We start from the raw sequence: 23896 nt of genomic DNA, 5'->3' as shown, positions 1-23896 counted from the left end.
CACAGCAGGATTTATATACTTAATAGTACGGTCCTAGTGAGTGTTGCTGAAAAAAAACCTTGGAGTGTAGGTTCATAGCTCCTTGAAAGTAAAGTCGCGGGTAGATAGAATAGTGAAAAAGGAGTTTGCTATGCTTTCGTTTATTGGTCAGAACATTGAGTATAGGAGTTGGGAGGTCATGTTGAGGCTATAGAGGACATTGGCTCAGACACATTTGGAATATTGCGTGCAATTCTGGTCTCTTTCCTAACGGAAGAATGTTGTGAAATTTGAACGTGTTCCAAAAAGATTTACAAAGATGTTGCCAGGGGTGGAGGATTTGAGCAATAGGGAGAGGCTGACTCTGCTGGGGCTGTTGTCCCTGGAGCACCAGAGGCTTAGGGGTGACCTTATAGATGTTTGTAAAATCATGAGGGGCATGGATATGATAAGTAGACAAACTCTTTTCCCTGGGGTAGGGGAGTCCAGAAATAGAGGGCATAGGTTTAGTGTGAGAGGAGAAAGATGTAAAGGGACCTAACGGGCAACCTTTCCACACAGAAGGTGGTAGGTGTATAAAATGAGCTGCCACAGGAATGGAGGAGGCCGGCACAATTATAGCTTTTAAAAGGCATCTGGATGGGAATGGAAATAGGGAAGGTTTAGAATTAGAATCTCTACAGTATGGAAATAGGCCCTTCGGCCCAACAAGTCCACACCGATCCTCCAAAGACTAACCCACCCGGACCCATTCCCCTACTCTATCTAATGCACCTAACCCGATGGGCAATTCAGCTTGGCCAATTCACCTGACTTGCACATCTTTGGATTGTGGGAGGAAACCAGAGCACCCAGAGGAAACCCACACAGACACAGGGAGAATGTGCAAACTCCACACAGACAGTCGCTCGAGGCTGGAATTGAACCCGGGTCCCTGGTGCTGTGAGGCAGCCATGCTAGCCACTGAGCCACCTACAAGTTTAGAGGGATATGGGCCAAGGACTGGCAAATGGGACTAGATTAGTTTAGGATAACTGGTTGACATGGATGAGTTTGACCAAAGGGTCTGTTTCCGTGCTGTACATCTCTATGAGTGTAAAGTGTCTCTGAAAAAGAACTTTGTTCAGAGGACTGTCCCAGGTGTCTGGATGGAGCATTAAGGTGTCATTTAAGCTTTGAGTTTTAAAGGGAATTGGGAGATGTTGTTGGGATCTTGGTCTCAACACTTCTTAATTCATTTTGTTTTCCATGCAACTCTTTCATCTTGGTCATTTTTTGCACAATGGGCCATTTTCTCCCTTGGGTCTTTGGTATAAAATGTATGGAATGTTATTGAAAATCTTCCACACTCAGTTACTGCAGATGTACACAAGATCAAGAAAATGTCAATGGCCTTGAATTTGGTCCTCGTTTCTGGTTGAGAAATTTAGACAAAAAATAACCAATTTCAAAAGAATGTCTGATATTAGAAACAGGAACAAGGCAGTAAGATTTTGGCTGATCTTTGACTACACTTGATCTTCCAGTTTCTCACCTTGTTATGATACCTCCTGATGTGTTTTGAGCCCAAAGATTTATCTACCCCAGCCTTGAATATTCTCACCAGTTGATCATCGACAACTAAATAGTCTAAAGATTGATGATCATCTGAGTGAAGCTGGAGATTCCACAACAGGCTCATCGCTGCTTTCCAATGCTATCCCTATCTCCCTTGATATTATTTAGAAATCTATTGATTGATGTCTTAAACATAATCAATGGCCAAGCTCCCAGGGGTAAAGGTTTCCAAACTTCACTGCCCTCTTCGTCAAGCGATTCTCATCTCAGTCCGAAATGGCTGGATCCCTTATTCTGAGACTGTGTTCTCCAATTCCCGAGACTCCAAGCCAACAGAAACACCCTTTCTACATCTACCTTAGCTGGTCATTTAAGTGTTTTTAAAATGTCAATGAGTAGACCTCGCAGTCTTGAAAACTCTGGAGATTATGTGCCCAATCTGTTGTCCTAAGGATGAATATCAGTGCAGTCAATTTTCAGAGTTGAGGGGTAGAGTGGTTGTGGGCGATTGGTTACAGGCTTTCGATCTGAAAACAGTCATTAAATAATTTATACTGGTACAAAAATGACAGAATGCAATAAACTTTGAATCGTACTTACATTCTCCAAGATGGCAGCCTGTGGTTCAGGACAGTCCAATGCTTCACAGAAATTGTCCACTTCTTGTACGTCGTCCTGCGCAGCAACCAGATACCCGAAGAGGACAGACACAGTTAAGAAGAGTCTCAGCATCTTGGTGTCTGCTCAAATCGGTCTTGAACGCACTGACTGACTCTCAGCACCTTCAGGTCGATCTGATGTTTGAGTAGAGACTATGGATCGCTTTATACTGTTTTGGGGTGATGGTTTTGAATATGGCTTGGCTGCAGGCATGAATGTCACATGATAAGGAAACAGATACAGAAACACTACAGCTGACTAAATATGGAAATATTATTTTATTACAACCTTGTGATGGATCATGGGTCCAGTTCGTCCTTTCTGTGGATAGTCAGAGGCTGGATACACCAAAAGATATGAATCAGTGTCCCTCAGAAATCCTGATCCAATCTTGTGTCCTAAAGTCTTCGGGTGGGTCTCTCACCCTGAATTCGATGTGGAGAATTGGAGAGATCTGATTAGATTCCTACAGTATGAAAACAGGCCCTTCAGCCCCACAAGTCCACATTGACCCTCAGAAGATTAACTCACCCAAATCCATTCCCCCACTCTATATTTACCCCTCAGCAAAAGAGAAGACTGTAGATGCTGGAGATCAGAGTCAAGATTAGAGTGGTGCTGGAAAAGCACAACAGGTCAGGCAGCATCTGAGGAGCAGGAAAATCAACGTTTTGGGCAAAAGCCCTTCAGGAATGATTCCAGATGAAGGGCTTTTATCTGAAACATTGATTTTCCTGTTCCTCAGATGCTGCCTGACCTGTTGTGCTTTTCCAGCACCACTCTAACCTTGACTATATTTACCCCTGACAAATGCACCTAACACTATGGGCAATTGAGCATGGCCAATTTACTGAACCTGCACGCCTTTGGATTGTGAGAGGAAACCAGAGCACCTAGAGGAAACCCACGCAGACACGGTGTGAATGTGCAAACTCCACACAGACAGTTGCCCGAGGCAGGAATCAAACCCGCATCCCTGACTCTGTGAGGCTGCAGTGCTAACCACTGTGCCGACTCACTGAGTTTGCCCAAGAAATAATTCATGGATAATAAAAACATTTCTAATTCCAGGTTAACTATACAGTTCACCCACTTGATTCCCACAGTGCCCCCACCTTCGATGTCACCAAATTCCCTGGCTACACAACAGTACTACAACCCACTATTCAACCATTCTGTGTGGATCTGGTTGTCCAGCATCACCCAATTATACCATTGACCAGGTGATTAACCCTGTCATCACCAGACTAGCCCTTCTGATCCAATGAACAACCCACCATGTGACTACACCCCATCCTGATCTGACTTTCCCCAGACTGAACCAACCACTCACATATGTGTAGAACTGCAGGAGATAGGCGAGGTCCTCAATGAATATTTCTCCTCAGTGTTTACTGTGGAGAAAGACATGGTGACGTGAGAACTTGGGGAAGTTAATAGTGATACCTTGAAGACAATCCATATCAGAGTCGAGGATTGCTGGATGTATTAGAATATATGAAGGTGGATAAATCTCTGGTCCTGGCCAGATATACCCAAGAACGCTACCACAGAGGAGAGAAGAAATTGCAGGGACCCCGGCTCATATTTTTACATCATCGTTAGCCACGGGTGAGGTTCGGGAAGGCTGGAAGGTAGCAAATGGTGTGCCCTTATTCAAAAAAGACAGCAAAGAAAAACATGGAAACTATTGACCAGTAAGCCTAACCTCTGTGGGAGGTAAGTTACTTGAAAAAATTCTAAGAGAGAAGTTATACATGCTTTTGGAAAGACAGAGTTTGATTAAGTGTAGTCAGCATGGCTTTGTGCATGGGAGATCATGTTTCAGTTCTTGTTAGAGTTCTTTGATGAAGTGACCAGGAGAGTTGACAAGGACAGAGTGGTAAATGTAGTCCACATGGACTTCAATAAGGCCTTTGATACGGTTCCACATGGTAGGCTGCTCTAGAAGGTTAGATCGCATGGAATCCAGAGAGAGCTGGCAAATTGGATACTCAATTGGCTTGATGGTAGGAAGCAGAGGGTAAGAGTGGAAGGATGCTTGTTATGCAGGAGGCCTGTGACTGGTGGAGTCCCTCAGGGGTCGGTGTTGGGCCCATTACTGTTTGTTATTGAGAGCGATGATTTGGATGAGAATGGGCAAGGCATGATTAGTAAGTTTGCAGATAACATTGAAGTAGGTGGTATTATGGACAGAGAGGAAGGCTTTCAGAAAATGCAGCAGGACTTTGATCAGCTGGGGAAGTGGGCCGAGAAATAGCAAATGGAGTTTAATATAACAAGCGTGAGGTCTTGCATTTTGGAACGACAAATCAAAGCAGGAGTTTCTTGGTGAATGGTAGGGCCTTAAGGAGTGTAGTGGAACAGAGAGACCTTGGAGTTCTGGTGCACAGTTCCCTGAACGTGGAGACCTACACCCCAAGTAGATGGGGGAGTGAAGAAGGCTTTTGGCACACTGGCCTTAATTAGGGTGGGGGTGGGAGAGAGTGGCATAGAGTACAATAGGTCAGTGGGGAAGGAGATGAAGGTGATAGGTCAGGGAGGAGAGGGTGGAGTGGATAGGTGGAAAAGGAGCTGGGCAGGTCGGACAAGTCCGGACAGGTCAGGGGATCGAGTTTCTGGAGGTTAGAAGCTAGGATGAGGTGGGGGAAGGGGAAATGAGGAAACTGTTAAAATCCACATTGATGCCCTGGGGTTGAAGTGTTCCGAGGCGGAAGATGAGGCGTTCTTCCTCCAGGCGTCTGGTGGTGAGGGAGCGGCGGTGGAGGAGGCCCAGCACCTCCATATCCTCGGCAGAGTGGGAGGGGGAGTTGAAATGTTGAGCCACTGGGCGATGTGGTTGATTGGTGCGGGTGTCTCGGAGATGTTCCCTAAAGCGCTCTGCTAGGAGGCGTCCAGTCTCCCCAATGTAGAGGAGACCGCATCGGGAGCAACGGATACAATAGATGATATTAGTGGATGTGCAGGTAAAACTTTGATGGATGTGGAAAGCTCCTTTGGGGCCTTGGATGGAGGTGAGGGAGGAGGTGTGGGCGCAGGTTTTACAGTTCCTGCGTTTTTTCCTCTCCAGACGTTCCCAACAGTACCCCTCCACCGACACTCTCATTCGTTTGGCCGAACTGGTCCTCACCCTTAACAATTTCTCCTTTGAATCCTCCCACTTCCTCCAGACCAAAGGGGTAGCCATGGGCACACGTATGGGCCCCAGCTATGCCTGTCTCTTTGTTGGCTACGTAGAGCAGTTGATCTTCCGTAATTACACCGGCACCACTCCCCACCTCTTCCTCCGCTACATTGATGACTGCATTGGCGCCACCTCGTGCTCCCGCGAGGAGGTTGAGCAATTCATCAACTTCACCAACACATTCCACCCTGACCTTAAATTTACCTGGACCATCTCTGACACCTCCCTCCCCTTCCTGGACCTCTCCATCTCCATCAGTGACGACCGACTTGACACTGACATCTTCTACAAACCCACCGACTCCCACAGCTACCTGGATTACACCTCTTCCCACCCTACCTCTTGCAAAAATGCCATCCCGTATTCCCAATTCCTCCGCCTCCGCCGTATCTGCTCCCAGGAGGAGCGGTTCCACCATAGAACACACCAGATGGCCTCCTTCTTTAGAGACCGCAATTTCCCTTCCCACGTGGTTAAAGATGCCCTCCAACGCATCTCATCCACATCCCGCACCTCCGCCCTCAGACCCAACCCCTCCAACCGCAACAAGGACAGAACGCCCCTGGTGCTCACCTTCCACCCTACCAACCTTCGCATAAACCAAATCATCCGCCGACATTTCCGCCACCTCCAAACAGACCCCACCACCAGGGATATATTTCCCTCCCCACCCCTCTCCGCCTTCCGCAAAGACCGTTCCCTCCGTGACTACCTGGTCAGGTCCACGCCCCCCTACGACCCACCCTCCCATCCTGGCACTTTCCCCTGCCACCGCAGGAACTGTAAAACCTGCGCCCACACCTCCTCCCTCACCTCCATCCAAGGCCCCAAAGGAGCTTTCCACATCCATCAAAGTTTTACCTGCACATCCACTAATATCATCTATTGTATCCGTTGCTCCCGATGCGGTCTCCTCTACATTGGGGAGACTGGACGCCTCCTAGCAGAGCGCTTTAGGGAACATCTCCGAGACACCCGCACCAATCAACCACATCGCCCAGTGGCTCAACATTTCAACTCCCCCTCCCACTCTGCCGAGGATATGAGGGTGCTGGGCCTCCTCCACCGCCGCTCCCTCACCACCAGACGCCTGGAGGAAGAACGCCTCATCTTCCGCCTCGGAACACTTCAACCCCAGGGCATCAATGTGGATTTTAACAGTTTCCTCATTTCCCCTTCCCCCACCTCATCCTCGCTTCTAACCTCCAGAAACCCGATCCCCTGACCTGTCCGGACTTGTCCGACCTGCCCAGCTCCTTTTCCACCTATCCACTCCACCCTCTCCTCCCTGACCTATCACCTTCATCTCCTTCCCCACTGACCTATTGTACTCTATGCCACTCTCTCCCACCCCCACCCTCCTCTAGCTTATCTCTCCATGCTTCAGGCTCTCTGCCTTTATTCCTGATGAAGGGCTTTTGCCCAAAACGTCGATTTTGCCTGTCCTCTGTTGCTGCCTGAATTGCTGTGCTCTTCCAGCACCACTGATCCAGAATCTGGTTTCCAGCATCTGCAGTCATTGTTTTTACCTCGTTGGCCTTAATTAGTCAGGGCACTGAGTATAGAAATTGGGAAATGATGTTGCAGTTGTACAGGATGTTGGTGAGGCCACACTTGGAGCACTGTGTTCAGTTTTGGTCACCTTGCAATAGGAAGGATGTTATTAAACGGGAAAGAGTGCAGAAGAAATATCCAAGAATGTTACCAGGACACAACAAAAGTTATAGGCAGAGGTTGGACAAGCTAGGACTTTTTTATTTCGAACATAGGAGACTGAGGGAGGATCTCACAGAAGGGTATAAGATCATCGGAGGCATGGATAAGGTGAATGCACTCAGTTTTTTGTCCCAAGGGTTGGGGAATCGAGCACTCGAGGGCATCAGTTTAAGGTTAGAGGGGAAAGAATAAAAAGGAACCTGAGGGGCAACCTTTTTACACAGAGGGTGGTATGCATATGGCATGAGCTGCCAGCAGAAATGGTTGCTGTGGGTACAATAACAATATTTAAAAGGCATTTGGACAAATACATGGAGAGGAAAAATTTGGAAATATATGGGCCAAGTGTAGGGAAATGGGATTAGCGTGGTTAGACATTTTGTATGGCATCAACCAATTTGGACCAAAAGACCTGTCTCTGGATTGTTCGAACTCTATGACTCTATGATTCACCTCCCTCACCGGCTCATGCAACCAAATCTAATCACTGACCCCACCACCAATGGTCTGACCTAACCTCTCTCCCACCTCGGCCCTCCGTGACCTTATGCAACTGCCTTTACCCCCCACCGACCTATCCTGATGTGAAGACACCCTCATCACACGACCACGACACCATCACCCAAACCAACTAGTCCCAAACCTAAGATCAACCTCACCCTCACACCATTCCAGTAACTCCTCATCTGCTAATCTTTACTATCCTTTAAGCCACCCGTCTGCCACTCTACCCCCAGACCTATCTACCACCCTGCTCACTCCCCCACCTGCCACTCTACTCCCTTACCCATCTGCCACACTGACACCTCCACCACCTGCCACTTTACCCATGTTTGTTACATTTTTACTCTCTCTCTAGCTTTTCACAAAGGCTTTGGGATAACTCTTCACCTTATTGCGATGTTGGTGCTTGTGCTGTAAAAGGTGGGTACTGCTTCTACAAAGATTCTCAGTGCTGCTTTCTGTGGGGAGTCTTATACTGGGTGAGTTCTGCAGGATCCTCCATCTGAAGACTGGTTGAATTATTGGAGTGTTCAGTAACTATAGCCAGATTCTTTGGGGGGTTGGAGCAATGTGGGCAATGGTAAGATGTGTGGCTGAATCGGGAGAGAAGTCTGGTGAGATTTACTTCAATGTTTTGATCATCTCATTTCACCATTTACACATTTCACAAGCAGCGTGGCAAATTCTCACTGGGCAATGGTGAGTCCCAATTGATGGCGATTATTGTTTGGTAATGTCCTGGTTGACGGTTTAACACATCTCACTAATATTCCAGCTGTGCTCTTACCAAACTTGACAAACAAATAGCCATCAGGACATCTTTGCTAATTTTGAACCTGCTGGTACCATACCAGGATCTAGGGGCAATTGGAAAATTACAGCACTTTGCAACACTAGCCATAGGGTTTGTAGCATTGTTTCATTTTGTCTCCTTAAATTCTTCAATGCTTGTCTCTACAGATCTTAATTTTTTAAAGTATTAACACAAGTTATTGGGATTTAGTGGCAGTTAGATTTAAAGTTGAAAACAAGATGTAAATTGCTTTGAAAATTTTCCAGGTGATAACCAATCAGAAAGAATTGCAGGTAAATTTTAAATATCATTTGATAAAATCTTCAAGTAGTAAAATACATGGACATGTTTTATACAAATCGGTCAGATGAACTGACTTTGCATTTTGTGACTGTTTTTCTGCATCTCTCATGAGTTCAACATCAAAAGATGTAAAATACTATGTAAATATTACTGAGAGGCCGAGAGCTGGGTTGTGGGTGTCTGACTGCAAAGTACACAACTCAACTCTGTAGCTCCCTCAAATCCAGGATCATGGTCAATGTCCCTGAAATAGGCTTGTCTCCACTAGAGTTTAGAAGAGTGAGGGGTAATTGGATTAAGTGTACAAGACTCCTGAAGGGTCTTGACAAGGTGAACATGGAAAACATGTTTCTTTTTGTGGTTCAGTCCAGAAGTAGGACGTCATTACTGTAAAATTGGGTCACCCGATTGGAATATTTTCCTGTCAGAGGGTTGTATGACTTTGGAACTCACTGCCTGAGAAGGTGGAGGTGCGGGTCATTGAATATTTATACATTTAGTCAAAGGAATGAAAGATTATCAGGAATGATGAGAATATGGAATTTGAAATACAGATAGTTTAGCCATGATCTTACTAGAGGAGGATCAAGGGGCCAAACGATCGACTTTTGTTCCTATTTCGTATTTCTGTATGATTTGACAGGAGGTTTTAGAATTGCTGAAGAAAAATCTCTGGCGGCAGACCTTGAGCATTGACTAGTTTATGACACGGTGCATCATGTGGAGAAGATTGTCCTGACAGTGGCTCGGTAGAACTCCGAAGTATGGCAGAAAGGTACAAGGTTATACAGGGCTGAGACACAGGCTAACCTTTAATTACAAGGTGTCAGGATGGTTCGAGGAGATACTGAAGCAGGGGTCAGCTCTCGGGGTCAACCCCAATTGATGCTACTCATTCCGCAAGTGGACAGGATTGAAAGTCATTACCCAACGTACTGTTTACAGAAATGCAGAACAAATGTAGGACAGGTGTCCTTATTCAGAGGAACAACACATGTTGGCAATATATCATAAACCAATTGATGGGGCTCAGCACGCTTGAGCAACTAAGCTACATGCTCTAGCAATACATCACAGTAGGGAAACACTGAGCAGGCAAACTGTGATACTTTGTACAGAGAAGCTACACTTTAGTATTACCTCCTGGTGAGGGAGGAATGAAGCGATGGCGAGAAAGCCTCTCACAGCTACATGCCAAGGACGAATGCTCTACGGGATGAGGGACACTTCAGCAAAATGGTTCCTTAACCGGCAGGGAAGCCACGATCAAGAAAATGGCTTCCACAAGAATCCTGAGGGGTCTGGACACAGTAGGGTTGTAGTTCCCACTCATGAAAGGATTCCGAATGAGAGGCACAGATTTGAAAGTGTTTGCAAAGAAAGTAAATGGAATATGAGAAAAAATGTTTCCACATGGCAAGTAGTTAGGATCTGGAATGCAACGTCTGATTCAGTTGAGGCACTCAAGAGGGAAAATGATAATTCCTGGACTTGGTATTGGGAAGTGATCCCAGCAAAGTGATCAAATTTGCAGTGCGGAAGCATTTTCCATGTTCTATGTTCTAGTTGGTGAGCGGCACATTATCAGAGAAGTGCTGAACAGGGTGCAGAAGTGATTTACAAAAATGGTTCCAGGAATGAGACACTTCACTTATGAGGCTAGATTAAAGAGGTTAGGATGGTTTGTTTTGGAGAGAAGGCGGCTGTGAGGAGATGTGATGGACAAACCTCAAATCCCAGTTTCTCATATGACAAGACAGCAACAATGACATTTGTATATTAAAAGCTAATCCCGTTACATAAACAGTGCATACAATACAGACCCAGCACGCCCCCGCCCCTCCCACCTTCCGACCACTCTAAAGGCAGCCCGCCCCTACGTACCTTCTGGCTCTCGGTCCATTCCATGCCTCTTCCAGTTCTCGGTCCGCCCTGACACACCATTCGACCACCTCTAGGACAGCCCGCCCCAGTACCCGCCCGGGGTGACAGCGGTCAGGACGGCCTACCCACCTTCCGGCTTCACTAACCACCCTCACTAACCACCTTCACTAACCACCATCTCTGGGGCAGCCTGCCGCTACCTGCCCGGGGTGACAGCACTGAGGACGGGTACCCGCCTTCCGACTCTCTGTCTGCCCCTCCGTACCACTGGGCTCTCACCCACCCCGATGCACCATCCGGCCAGTGGGCTATCCTGGCACACCTTCTGGCCACCTCTAGGACAGCCCGTCCCCTTCCCTGGGACGACAGCGTGCAGGGTAGCCCACAAGCCTTCCGGATCTCAGCCCACCCCTACGCACCTTTTGGTGGCTCAGCTGCTCTGACACACCTTTCGACCACCTCTAGGGCAGCCTGTCCCGATTACCCCTTCTCGGTACGACAGTGCTCAGAACGGCCTCCCCACCATCTGGCTCTCGGGGCGACTGGCATCAGGGTGGCCTACCCAACCTCTGGCTTTCAGGACAGCCTACCAACCTTCAGGATGACCTACCCACCCTCCAGCTCTCGGGGTGACAGCTTTCAAGATGACCCATGAGCCTCCCAGCTCACAGTAAGGCCTGCCAAACCCAGGGACACGCAAGACAGATAATTACTAAAAAACAGTCCTTACTGGTGCACAGTCCAAATCTATACACAGTCTTCAAGATATAGAATCCATTTCCAGGAAGACTCCACTCCAGTATACAATGTGCATTGTCAGAAATAGAGTCCACTCCAAACTGCAGAGTCCATTGCTAAAAAACAGAGTCCACAACCAAGGGCAGAGTCCACTCCTGAAGGCAGCAAATGCACACCCCACAGCACACAGGTGTTCAGTCTCCACGAGTCCTGGCCCAGCCTTGGAAAACCAGGCCCACTCACAGGAACATAGTACATTGTACAGGTGCAGTTAACTCACAGGGGTTTGGTCCACTCCTAAAGGAAAGGTCTTCACCCAAACTCCAGGATACAGCAAGTGCTCACCTCCCAGCACACACACATGTTCAATCTTCAGAGGCCCAGTCCCAGGGCTAGGCCTCCCCACAGGAACAGCTCCTCTGGTAAAATGTATGTCTTTCACAAGGGTTCAGTCCAAACACCAATAAAAAGTGAAGACACATACAAAAAAAACGAAGGAAACTAGAGTCCAAGGGCTAAGCCCTACCACAAAATTAACATTGTCCTTTTCTCAAAAAGTAAAAGAGAAAAGAGTAACACACAGGCTGTAACCAGTCAGTGAATCCCCTAATGAGAACACATTATGTGCATCAGGAGTTTAACAATCAGTCCTCACTAAAAGGAATGCCAGTTAACAAACTGGCTAAATAATTCAGCCAGTTTAGGAATCAGGTTTCCCCCTCCAAAAAAAGAGAAGCAGAAACTAACAGTAACATACTGACTATAACACCAGCTTGCTAGCTAGCACAGAGTTAGTCCCCTGACACAAATGGAGTGTTCTTGAGACTCATCCAGCTCTCTCAGAGTGAGCAGAACCTCTGGCATACCCGTTTATGTCTGTCAGCCAGGACTCCCAGATTGGACCATGCTAACAGCCCTAATTAGAGAGAGCTCATATTCAATTAAGTCCACCTGGCTGATAGCTTTACAATCATAACATTCTAATGCTCCCTACTTTTATATTCCATTACTTTTGGTCACAAGGATAATTCTCTTCCCTCGTGCCCACAGAGCTTGGATGCCAATTTTTTGTGTTTCATGATTCAGGACTCTTAAATCCCTTTCTTTAGTAGTTTTGAAATAGAGTCATAGAGATATACAGCATGGAAACAGCCTTTTCGGTCTAACCTGTCCATGCCGACCAGATATCCCAACCCAATCTACTCCCACCTGCCAGCACCCAACCCATATCCCGCCAAACCCTTCCTATTCATGTACCCATCCAAATGCCTCTTAAATGTCGCAATTGTACTAGCCTCCACCACTTCCTCTGGCAGCTCATTCCATACACGTACCACCCTCTGCGTGAAAAAGTTGCCCCTTAGGTCTCTTTTATACCTTTCCCCTCTCACCCTAGAGCTAAACCCTGTAGTTCTGGATTCCCCGACCCCAGGGGAAAGACTTTGTCTATTTATCCTATCCATGTCCTTCATGATTTTATAAACCTCTATAAGGTCACCCCTCAGCCTCCAACACTCCCGGGAAAACAGCCTCAGCCTATTCAGCCTCTCCCTATAGCTTAAATCCTCCAAACCTGGTAACATCCTTGTAAATCCTTCCTGATTCCTTTCAACTTTCACAACATCTTTCTGATAGGAAGGAGACCAGAATTGCGTGCAACATTCCAACAGTGGCCTAACCAAAGTCCTATATAGCCACAACATGACCTCCCAACTCCTGTACTCTATATGTCTTTAGTATTGATAAGCCTTTGAACTAGGTCTTTTTCAATTTATAAAAATATATTATTTACATTTTTACATTTTACAAATGCTTTCATTGCAGGTATGCACATCATATTTCTTAACAAGCCTCATGAGAATAATGAAACAGTTCAACACAGAGTGAGGACATCCAGCCTTGACAGTTCTATTTCCCTGCTCATTCTCTTAACCCCACAATGTTTTTCTCTTTCAATAACTTACCTAATTTGCTTCTGAACTTTGCGTTGGATCTGTATTTTTTATCTATCAGTGGAGAAATTCTAATTCTAATTATTCATTGAATAAGGACGTTTTCCTCATGTTGTCTTTAGTAGAATTGCCAGCATTTTAAAAAATTCTTCAACTTCCAAATCCATATTCAATAAGCTAGTTTGAAAATATTCATCAGAACTTGAACCAACACAATATATCTATGATCATTCAAACTTTATTGTTATCATTCTCATTATTTTCATGAGAAGGCAACTTTTGAAATAGTCATGGAGATGTACAGCATGAAAACAGACCCTTCGATCCGACCCGTCCATGCCGACCAGATATCCCAACGCAATCTAGTCCCACCTGCCAGCACCCGGCCCATATCCCTCCCAACCCTTCCTATTCATATACCCACCCAAATGCCTCTTAAATGTTGCAATTGTACCAGCATCCACCACTTCCTCTGGCAGCTCATTCCATACACGTACCACCCTCTGCATGAAAAAGCTGCCCCTTAGGTCTCTTTTATATCTTTCCCCTCTCACCCTAAACCTATGCCCTCTGGTTCTGGACTCCCCCACCCAGGGAAAAGACTATCTATTTATCCTATCCACACCCCTAACGATTTTAATAACCTCTATAAGGTCACCCCTCAGCCTCTGACGCTCCAGGGAAAAAGGCCCAGCCTGTTCAGCCTCTCCCTGTAGCTCAGATCCTCCAACCCTGGCCACATCCTTTCTGCAGTCTTTCTCCATTTAACTAATATTCAACTTGTGTATTCTTTTTGCCAAAGAGCATAAAGTCAGATTTTTCCACATCAGATTCCACTGACCAAGTGTTTTACCCACTTGCTTCGTCTATAACCCCCTGCAGACACTTTGGGTCAGCCTCACCACTTGCCTTCCCATCCATCTTTGTGTCATCCAATTACTTGGCTATAACACTTTCACCTTCCTCATCAAAGTCAATGAAATATACCAGCTCTTTTTCTCTCGTAATAGTTGTATTTATTTCCAATTCACCCTCCCCCATTTTGCCTTAATGATTTCATATTTGCAATGCCATGATTGCTTTATATGGTAAAGAATCAAGCAAATGGTTTATCCAACCACCTTGGCCAATTCTTTGTTGCCGATTATTGTTTCCTCAGCCACATCCTCTCAGGGATTTATATTCACTTTGGACTGTCTGGCCATTTCTTATGCACTTAAAGAAGCTTTTGCACTCCATCATGATATGACATGCAACTTACCCTCTGAGTCGGGAGTGTGGTGCTGGAAAAGCACAGCAGGGCAGGCAGCATCTGAGGGGCTCAGTGTTTATTTTCCTCCCTCTTTATTTTTTTTCCATTTCCTCTTGTTGGTTTTTAAAATTATCACAATCTTCTGGCTTACCATTAATCTTTGCGATATTATAATTTTTGAAAATAATTAATTATTAATGAAACGGAAACTTGGGGAATAGTCACTCCCTGATGCATGCTTCATGGTTTGACCTCACCCAATCCGAACTGCAAGGCCATCCAATAAGTATTTTATCCTCTAGGATTCTTAGCCCCTCGGGCGTGCTCCATTATTTAGTAAGATCTCGGCAGATTTCATTGTAACCTCAACTGCACATTTCAGCCTATCCCTGATAACATCTTATCCTTCCTTGCTCTCCAAGAATCAATCTACCTCGGCGTTAATGATTTTCTAAGTCACTGCTTTTATCAACTTTTGACAAAGACGTTTACAATGCCTCATGACCCTCAGTGGAAAATAATTCCACTTCAGCTGTGTCTAAAATGGGCTTATTTAAGAAACATCAAAGAGGTCATCTTTGTGTTGAACCTCATGAGATGGGAGAGATATTAAATGACAATGTCAGGTCACCTTTTACTGTGGAGAAGAAATGAGGCGAGAGGATTCAGGGAAATAAATATTGAGGTTTGAAAACAGTTCACATTACATGAGAGGCTGTGCTGGAGGTCCTAGAAAATACAAAGGTGGATAAATCACTGGTATTCATTTGAGTGTATCCCAAGATGTTGTGGGAAGTTAGGGAGGAAATTCTGGACCCTTTTCAGAAATATTTGTTTAATCTATAAGTCCAGGTGAAGTGCCAGATGACTGGAGAGTGGCTTGTGTGGTGCCTTTGTTTAAAGAGATGTAAGGAGAGGCCTGGCAGCTGTAGAGCTGTGAGTCTGACTTCAGTGGCGGGTAAGTTGCTGGAGGTCATTCTCATACATAGGATTTATATGCATTTCGAGAGGCAAGGAATCATTAGGGTTAATCAGCATGGTTTTGTGTAAGGGGAATCACATCTCACAAACTTGATTGAGTTTCTTGACGAAGTATCCAGAGCAGTAGACATTGTTTTCTTAGACTTCAGCAAAGCCTTCAACAAGGTTTCACATGGTAGACTAATTAATAAAAAAGATCCCAAGTGATTCAGGGTGAACTTGCCAATTGGATACATAATTGGCTTAATGGCAGGAGACAGAGATTGGTGGCAGAGGCTTGCTTCTCAGACTATGTCAAAACAATGACTGCAGATGCTGGAAACCAGATTCTGGAGTAGGGAGGCGCTGGAAAAGCACTGCAGCTCAGGCAGCATCCAAGGAGCAGGAAAATCCGACGTTTCAGGGAAAAGCCCTTCATCAGGAATACAGGCAGAGTGCCTGACGGGTGGAGAGATAAATGAGAGGAGGGTGGGGTTGGGGAGAAAGTAGCATAGAGTATAATAGGTGAATGGGGGAGGGGATGGAGGTGATAGGTCAGAGAGGAGGGTGGGGGAAGGTAACAAAAAATATAATGATGGATGTGGATGGGATGAAGATGATAGGTCAGAGAGGAGGGTGGAGTGGATAGGTGGAAAAGAAGATAGGCCGGTAGGACAGGTCATGGGGACGGTGCTGAGCTAGAGGTTTGGAACTGAGGTGGGGGAAGGGGAAATGAGGAAACTAGTGAAGTCCACATTGATGCCCTGGGGTTGAAGTCTTCCGAGGTGGAAGATGAGGTGTTCTTCCTCCAGGCGTCGGGTGGTGAGGGAGCGGCAGTGAAGGAGGCCCAGGACCTCCATGTCCTCGGCAGAGTGGGAGGGGGAGTTGAAATGTTGGCCCACATGGCGGTGTGGTTGATTGGTGTCCCAGAAATGTTCCCTAAAGCGCTCTGCGGGGAGGCATCCAGTCTCCCCAATGTAAAGGAGACCGCATCGGGAGCAACAGATACAATAAATGATATTGGTGGATATGCAGGTAAAACTTTGATGGATGTGGAAGGCTCCTTTAGGGCCTTGGATGGAGGTAAGGGAGGAGGTGTGGGCGCAGGTTTTGCAATTCCTGCGGTGGCAGGGGAAAGTGCCAGGATGGGAGGGTGGGTTGTAGGGGGGGCGTGGACCTGACCAGGTAGTCACGGAGGGAACGGTCTTTGCGGAAGGCAGAAAGGGGTGGGGAGGGAAATATATCCCTGGTGGTGGGGTCCGTTTGGAGGTGGCGGAAATGTCGGCAGATGATTTGGTTTATGCGGAGGTTGGGAGGGTGGAAGGTGAGCACCAGGGGCGTTCTGTGCTTGTTACGGTTGGAGGGGTGGGGTCTGAAGGCGAAGGTGTGGGATGTGGACGAGATGCATTGAAGGGCATCTTTAACCACGTGGGAAGGGAAATTGTGGTCTCAAAAGAAGGAGGCCATCTGGTGTGTTCTGTGGTGGAACTGGTCCTCCTGGGAGCAGATACGGTGGAGGAATTGGGAATACGGGATGGCATTTTTGCAGGAGGTAGGGTGGGAAGAGGTGTAATCCAGGTAGCTGTGGGAGTTGATGGGTCTATAAAAAATGTCGGTGTCAAATTTCCTTTTGCCTCCCCTATTACCTGTTGAACTTAGATGCGAGCATTTTCTGATTCACAGATGATGAATACTTAATCCCTCTGTTCTGTTGCATCCTGCTGTCCTTCTCCATTTAAATAATATTCAGATCCTCGATTCTTCCTGTTAAAGTGCATAGTCTCAATGTTTTATTAAATTATATTTTATCTGCCAGGCTTTGCCCATTCGCTTAACCTATCTATATCCCTCTGCAGACTGGTTGTGTTACCTCACCACTTGCTTCCCCACCTGTTTTTCTGTGATCCGCAAACTTGGCTACAGTATATTCATTCTCCTCATCCAAGTCATTGATGCACATTGTCAATAATTGTGGCCGGAACACTGATTATCCCCGTGGCAGTCAATTAGTGACAGGTTGCCATCCTGAAAATGTTCCCATTATCCCTTCTCTCTGTCTTCAATTGGTGACATATAACTCTATCCATGTTCGTATACTGTTGTGGTTCTGTTCGCCGAGCTGGGAATTTGTGTTGCAGACGTTTTGTCCCCTGTCTATGTGATATCCTCAGTGCTTGGGAGCCTCCTGTGAAGTGCTTCTGTGATCTTTCCTCCGGCATTTGTAGTGGTTTGAATCTGCCGCTTCCGGTTGTCAGTTCCAGCTTTCCGTTGCAGTGGTCGGTATATTGGGTCCAGGTCGATGTGCTTATTGATTGAATCTGTGGATGAGTGCCATGCCTCTAGGAATTCCCTGGCTGTTCTCTGTTTGGCTTGTCCTATAATAGTAGTGTTGTCCCAGTCGAATTCATGTTGCTTGTCATCTGCGTGTGTGGCTACTAAGGATAGCTGGTTGTGTTGTTTCGTGGCTAGTTGGTGTGGCTAGCTGGAACTGACAACCGGAAGCGGCAAATTCAAACCACGACAAATGCCGGAGGAAAGATCACAGAAGTGCTTCACAGGAGGCTCTTAAGCACTGAGGATGTCACCTAGACAGGGGACGAAACGTCTGCAACACAAATTCCCAGCTCGGCGAACAGAACCACAACAACGAGCACCCGAGCTACAAATCTTCTCGCAAACTTTGAATGTTCATATACTCTCCTCCAACACAACAGACTCCTTTCTTATCAGGGAGCCTAATGTGTGTTCATTGATCAGACATTTTCTGTAACACCAGATACGTTATATTCACAGCTTCACTTTTATCTCATCTGTTTGTTACCTTCTCAACGAACTCTAATTAAATTTTTAAAATGGTTTCCCCTTCACAAAATAGACAGGCAGGAGGCTGGAAAAATACAGCAGGCCAGGCAGCATCAGGAGGTGGAGAAGTCGACATTTTGGGTGTAACCCTTCTTCAGGACTGCCTCAATTTCTCCACTCGCCTCACCTACTCCAACCTCACCCCCTCCGAATGTGCAGCACTCCATTCGCCTCTCACCAACCCCTGGTTCACCATCAAACCTGCTGACAAAGGTAGTCCTCTGGAGAAAGGACCTCTATGGCACAGAGACCAAACGCCGACTCTCCGACACCACTTCCTATCTCCCCGTTGCCCACGACCCATCATGCCAAAATCAAACACACTGTCTGTGACCTCATTGTCTGTGGTGATCACCTCTCCACTGCCTCCAAACTCATAGTCCCCCAGACCCACACTTCCCGGTTCTACCTGCTCCACAAGATCCACAAACCCAACTACCCCGGCTGACCCATCGTCTCAGCATTTTCCTGCCCCACTGAACTCATCTCGTCCTACCTTGACTCCATCCTCTGTCCCTTAGTTCAGGCACTTCCTACTCTTCAGCAACTTCCAGTTCCCCAGCCCCCAGAGCTTTATCTTCATGATGGGTGTGCAGTCCTTATACATGTCCGTACCCCACAAAGATGGTCTCTCGACCCTCCGCTCCTTCCTCTCGAACAGACCCATTCAATCCCACTCCACCAATACCCTCCTCCGCCTGGCTGAACTGGTCCTCACCCTCAACAACTTTTCCTTCAACTCGTCCCATTTCCTCCAAATCAAGCGAGTGGCCATGGGCACCCGGACGGGCTCCAGCTCTGCCTGCCTCTTTGTTGGCTGTATCAAATGGTCCTGAAGAAGGGTTACACCCGAAACGTCAACCTCTCCACCTCCTGATGCTGCCTGGCCTGCTGTGTTCTTCCAGCCTCCTGCCTGTCTATTCCAGCATCTGCAGTTTTTTTGTCTCTTCCCCTTCACAAAGTCAGGCTGACACTGCCTGATTATATGATGTCATGCTCATAACATGTTTGTTACATCCATTCTAATATTTTCCCAATAACAGATGTGAAACAATCTCTTCTACAGTTACCAGTTTTATCTCTCCTTCCCTTTATAAATAAAAGCGTTGTACTGGCAATTTTCTAACTGTCTGGGACTTCTTCAGAATCTAAGGATTCTTGGAAAATTACAACCAGTGTGTTCCTATCTCTGGAGTTACTTCCTTTAATGTTCAAGGGTTCATCACATCAGGTCCAGGTGACTTATTGGTCTTTCGCACCATTATTTTCTCTTGCACTATTTCTTCAGTGATGGTTATTGTATGTATTTCCTCTCCTCCTTTTGCCCCTTGATTTGAGGTAATTTTGAAATGCTATTCACTTGTATTACTATGAAGACTGATGCAAAGTATTTGTTCTTCTCCTCTGCTATTTCCTGGTTTCCCATTATTTCCCTCAGCCTCCTTCTCCAAGGTGCCTGTGTTGACTTTGACATCTCCCTTTTTAAATATTTAAAGAAGCACTTGCTGTCCGTGGCACTTTTTCAACCTGACACAGTCTCGATGTGAACTTCCAGTCTCGCGGTGATACCAGAGCGATCTCCCAACCTTGTGAGCCCTGAGGTGACGCCAGGCACGGTCTGGATCAAGGCCCAGTGCAGACTGGAGGTTAGGTGTCACCACAGACTGGGTCGGAAGACTGTTTCTCTGGACATGTTTTTCTCCATTTTGTAATTTATTCCAAAATCCCAATGTTGGATGTTCTTACTTCTCTGTTTTTCCATGAGCTCTATCTGAAATAGCTGAACCGAGGGACCTTTGTACCTAAGATTGTGCCATAAATGGCAACTTGTTCACTTTTCACTGTATTCATTTGAGTACATGGGACATGCTCATTCATTCATTCATGTCCTCTTCACAACTTACTTTTCCACTTGCCTTGGTGTCATCAGCAAATCTAATTACCAAACCTTTGGTTCCTCATTTATGCTATTTGTAAAAGTTGTAAAATGTTAAAGCCCCTGCATTGATGTCTTTGGCACACAAACCTTTACTTTTCACCAAATTAAAATGGGCCATTTATGCCTAGTCCATTTCCTGTCACTTAGTCAACCTTTCATACATGCTAGTACGTGTCCATGCAAGAATACGGTTCCACTATCCCTTCAGCCACATCTGTTATAATCTTTGAATGAAGCTGAACAGGTCCTGGGAAGTCATTGTTTTTTGTTTACTAAGATTCTCACATAATGTTTGTTACTTATGTTCACTATTTGAAGTTCCACACTTTCATGGTTACCCTGCTTGTTCTGTGCCCCATCCTAATGATTTGTCTCAACTGGGCAGTCCTGTGACATCCCCAAAGTCTTCATACTCTCTGTGCCTTTAAATATGTTGGAAAAACAAAACAGTGAATGTGGTTCCCTATTATTTTCGATCTGCTTTTTGTGCCTTTACTGTGAGGTCTCTCGCGTTCCCCCTTTTATAATTCTCCAGTCTTTGCTGCCAAAGGATCAGCAGGTTACTTTTACAGGTTAAATAACATGTGTTAGCCTTGATGTATGTATATTGTGACTTTGTGTCTACTTTACATTAAGAAGCATCTGAGTCATCACTTGGCCTCTCTTCTGAGTAAAATTTACATGATGCTTTTCATCTTTGCTGAATGTTGTCACAAGATCTAAAGTGCCTTCATCTGCACCTGGATAAACCAAAATTGGGAGATTTTGCAACATCAAATTGGCGGATTTTGTTCATCGGCTGTTTCTCAGCAACAAACTCAAACAAGCAGATAAAACATGTCCAGAATCCCGAGCCACTCCCCCGAGATCAAAGACATCTCGGAAATGACTACCAAACTACTCAGTCCTCTTGGCATCATGGGACTCCACATATCCATCAACACAGTAAAACAACAGCTCATGAATTTGAAAGACCCTATACAGATAATAAGCAAAGCTAATGTCATTTTCAAAATACCTTGCAAGAACTGTAACAAACACTACAATGGACAAACAGGCAGAAAACTAGCCACCAGGTGCATGAACATCAACTAGGCACAAAAAGACATGACCTACTCTCACTGGTATTCTTACATACAGATGAGGAAGGATACCACTTCGACTGGGACAACACATCCATCCGAGGACAAGCCAAACAGAGACACGCAGGAGAACTCCGAGATACATGGCATTCCAACTGGAACTCTATCAACAAACACTTGGATCTCATTTAACATCCCCTGAGAAAAAAACAGGAAATGACATCACCACCGGAAATGACAACACCAACACAAGGAAACCTAAACACACAAATAGAAAGTGGGCCATAACACAAATGCTTCATTCGGACACTCATTGAAGATGTTACCTACTATGGTGACACAATGTCAGAAAGCGAACCTTCCAACTCAGCGAGCAAACTTACACCCAGAACCTCAACCTGAGCTACAAATCTTCTCAAAACTAGATAACTATTGTTAATGAATATCTTCAGGAGTGCTTTTCTATTCTCACCACTAAAATAACTTCATAGATGCCAGTATCCTGTCTCTAAGTCACCCTTTATTTATGTGTGGAGAGTCCATACACTAATTCAGCTCCCTCAGAGCCAGTTCTCAGAGTGAACAGGATGCCTGACACTCGTGTTTATATCTGTCAGCCAGGATTCCCTGACTGGGGCTGTTAATCTGGTCTAATGAGGGAAATCATATTCTATGAGGTCCACCTGGCTGACATCATTACAATCGTGACAGTCTAATGATCGCCACTTTTAAACCCCATTCCCTTTGACAGAAAGACTAACATTATGTTTCTCTTCCCTGTTAACTACTGAGCTTGGATGCTTCGTTTTTGTGATTCATGGTTCAGGACTCTTCAATCCTCTATTTTGTAGTTTTCTGCAGTTTTTCTCCATTCAAATAATATTCAACTCCTTTATTCTTGTTGGCAAAGACAAAACAAAATCAGACATTTCCACATAAGATTGCTTCGAACAAGAATTTTACACATTCGATTCGACTTTCTGTATCCCTGTGCGGACCCTTCGGATTAGCTTCACCACTTGACTTCCCAGCTGTTTTAATGTCATCCATTTACTTGGCTGTCGTACTTGAACATTTCCCATCCAAGTCATTGAAATATATTAGCTCTTTTTCTCTTATCATAGTAGTTCTATTTATTTCCAATTCTCCTTCAACCATTTCCCCTTGACTGTTTAATATTTCTGGAATGCCAGTATTTTCTTCTGTGGTAAAGTTGAATGCAAATGATTTCTTCAGCTCCTCTGCCAATCCTTGGATCCCCATCATCATTTCCTCAGCTTCATTCTCTGAGACATTTATATTCATTTTGGATTTTCTCTTCCTTTTTACAATGTGTTAAGAAGCTCTTGCTGTACGTCTTGATATTAGATGCAAGTTTATCCCGAAGGTATATTTCCTCCTTTTTTTTGGTTTTCTCTTGTTGATTTTTCAAACTCTCCCAAACCGTTGGCTTACCACTAAACTTTGGCACATTGTATGTTTTTATAAAATTAAGTATGAATTCAACAAAATCATGGGGAGCAGACACTTCCTCGAGCATGCTCCGTCATTTTGTAAGATCCCGGTAGATTTTATTGTAAACTCAACTGCATATTTCTGCCTATCCCTGATAACATTTTATCCTCCTTTGCTCACCAAGAATCGACCTACCTTAGCCTTAGTAATATTCTCAGACCCTGTTTTCATCAGCTTTTGAAGAAGATGGTTACAAAGCCTCATGGTCCTCTGTGGAAAATGATTTCACTTCAGCTGTGTCTTAAATGGTCTCATTTATTATAAAAATTGTGTTGAACCCCATGAGATGGGCGAGATATTAAATGAATGTGTCACATCAGGTTTTACTGTGGAGAAAGAAATGTGGCTAGAGAATTCAGGGAAATAAATGTTGCTGTTTTGTAATCAGTTCACATTACATGAGAGGAAGTGCTGGAAGTCCGAGAAAATATAAAGGTGGATAAATCTCTGGGATCCAATCTAGTATATCCCAGGATATTGTGGGAAGTTAGGGTGGAAATTTCAGAACTATTTGTATCATTTATAATGACATGTAAGGTGTTAGATGACTAGAGAGTGCCTAATGTTGTGTTTCTGTTTAAAAAGAGATGTAAGGAGAAACTATCGCCCTGTGATTCTGACTTTGGTGGGGGGTAAATTGTTGGGAGTGATTGTGAAAGATAGGATTTATATGTGCATGGAGAGACAAAGAATGATGAGGGATAATCAGCATGGTTTTGTACAAGGGAAATAGTGTCTCATGGACTTGATTGAATTTTTTTGAAGGAGTAACCAAGAATATTGGTCCATCAGTCACATTGGCCTTAATCAGTCTGGGCATTGAGTATAGATGTTGGGAAGTTATATTGCAGTTGTACAGGACGTTGGTGAGGCCACACTTGGAGTATTGTGTTCAGTTTTGGTCACCTTGCTATCGGAAGGATATTATTAAACTGGAAAGAGTGTAGAAGAAATTTACAAGAATGTTGCCAAGACTTAAGGGACTGAGTTGTAGGAAGAGGCTGGACAAGCTAGGA

General features: G+C 45.3%; 1 protein-coding gene across 1 annotated transcript in view; it reads right to left on the bottom strand.

The window, feature by feature from the left end:
- LOC148151754 (heme-binding protein 2-like) overlaps positions 1–23896 on the bottom strand; it is a 57218-nt gene that overhangs the window by 6745 nt on the left and 26577 nt on the right. Inside the window, exons 2-3 of the mRNA XM_087976498.1 lie at positions 2485–2621; positions 2137–2399 (exon numbers count right to left, since the gene is read on the bottom strand). Of these exons, the coding sequence (XP_087832624.1) occupies positions 2137–2268 (132 nt within the window). The 5' untranslated portion in view covers positions 2269–2399; positions 2485–2621. The remainder of the gene's footprint in view (positions 1–2136; positions 2400–2484; positions 2622–23896) is intronic.

The sequence above is a fragment of the Chiloscyllium plagiosum genome, unplaced genomic scaffold, assembly GCF_037043375.1.
Source record: "Chiloscyllium plagiosum isolate Xiang-an unplaced genomic scaffold, Cpla_swu_hap1 HiC_scaffold_3, whole genome shotgun sequence".
NCBI classification, from domain to species: Eukaryota; Metazoa; Chordata; class Chondrichthyes; order Orectolobiformes; family Hemiscylliidae; genus Chiloscyllium; species Chiloscyllium plagiosum.
The sequence above is the reverse complement of the archived record's forward strand: the minus strand, read 5'-3'. Positions and strand labels throughout refer to the sequence as shown.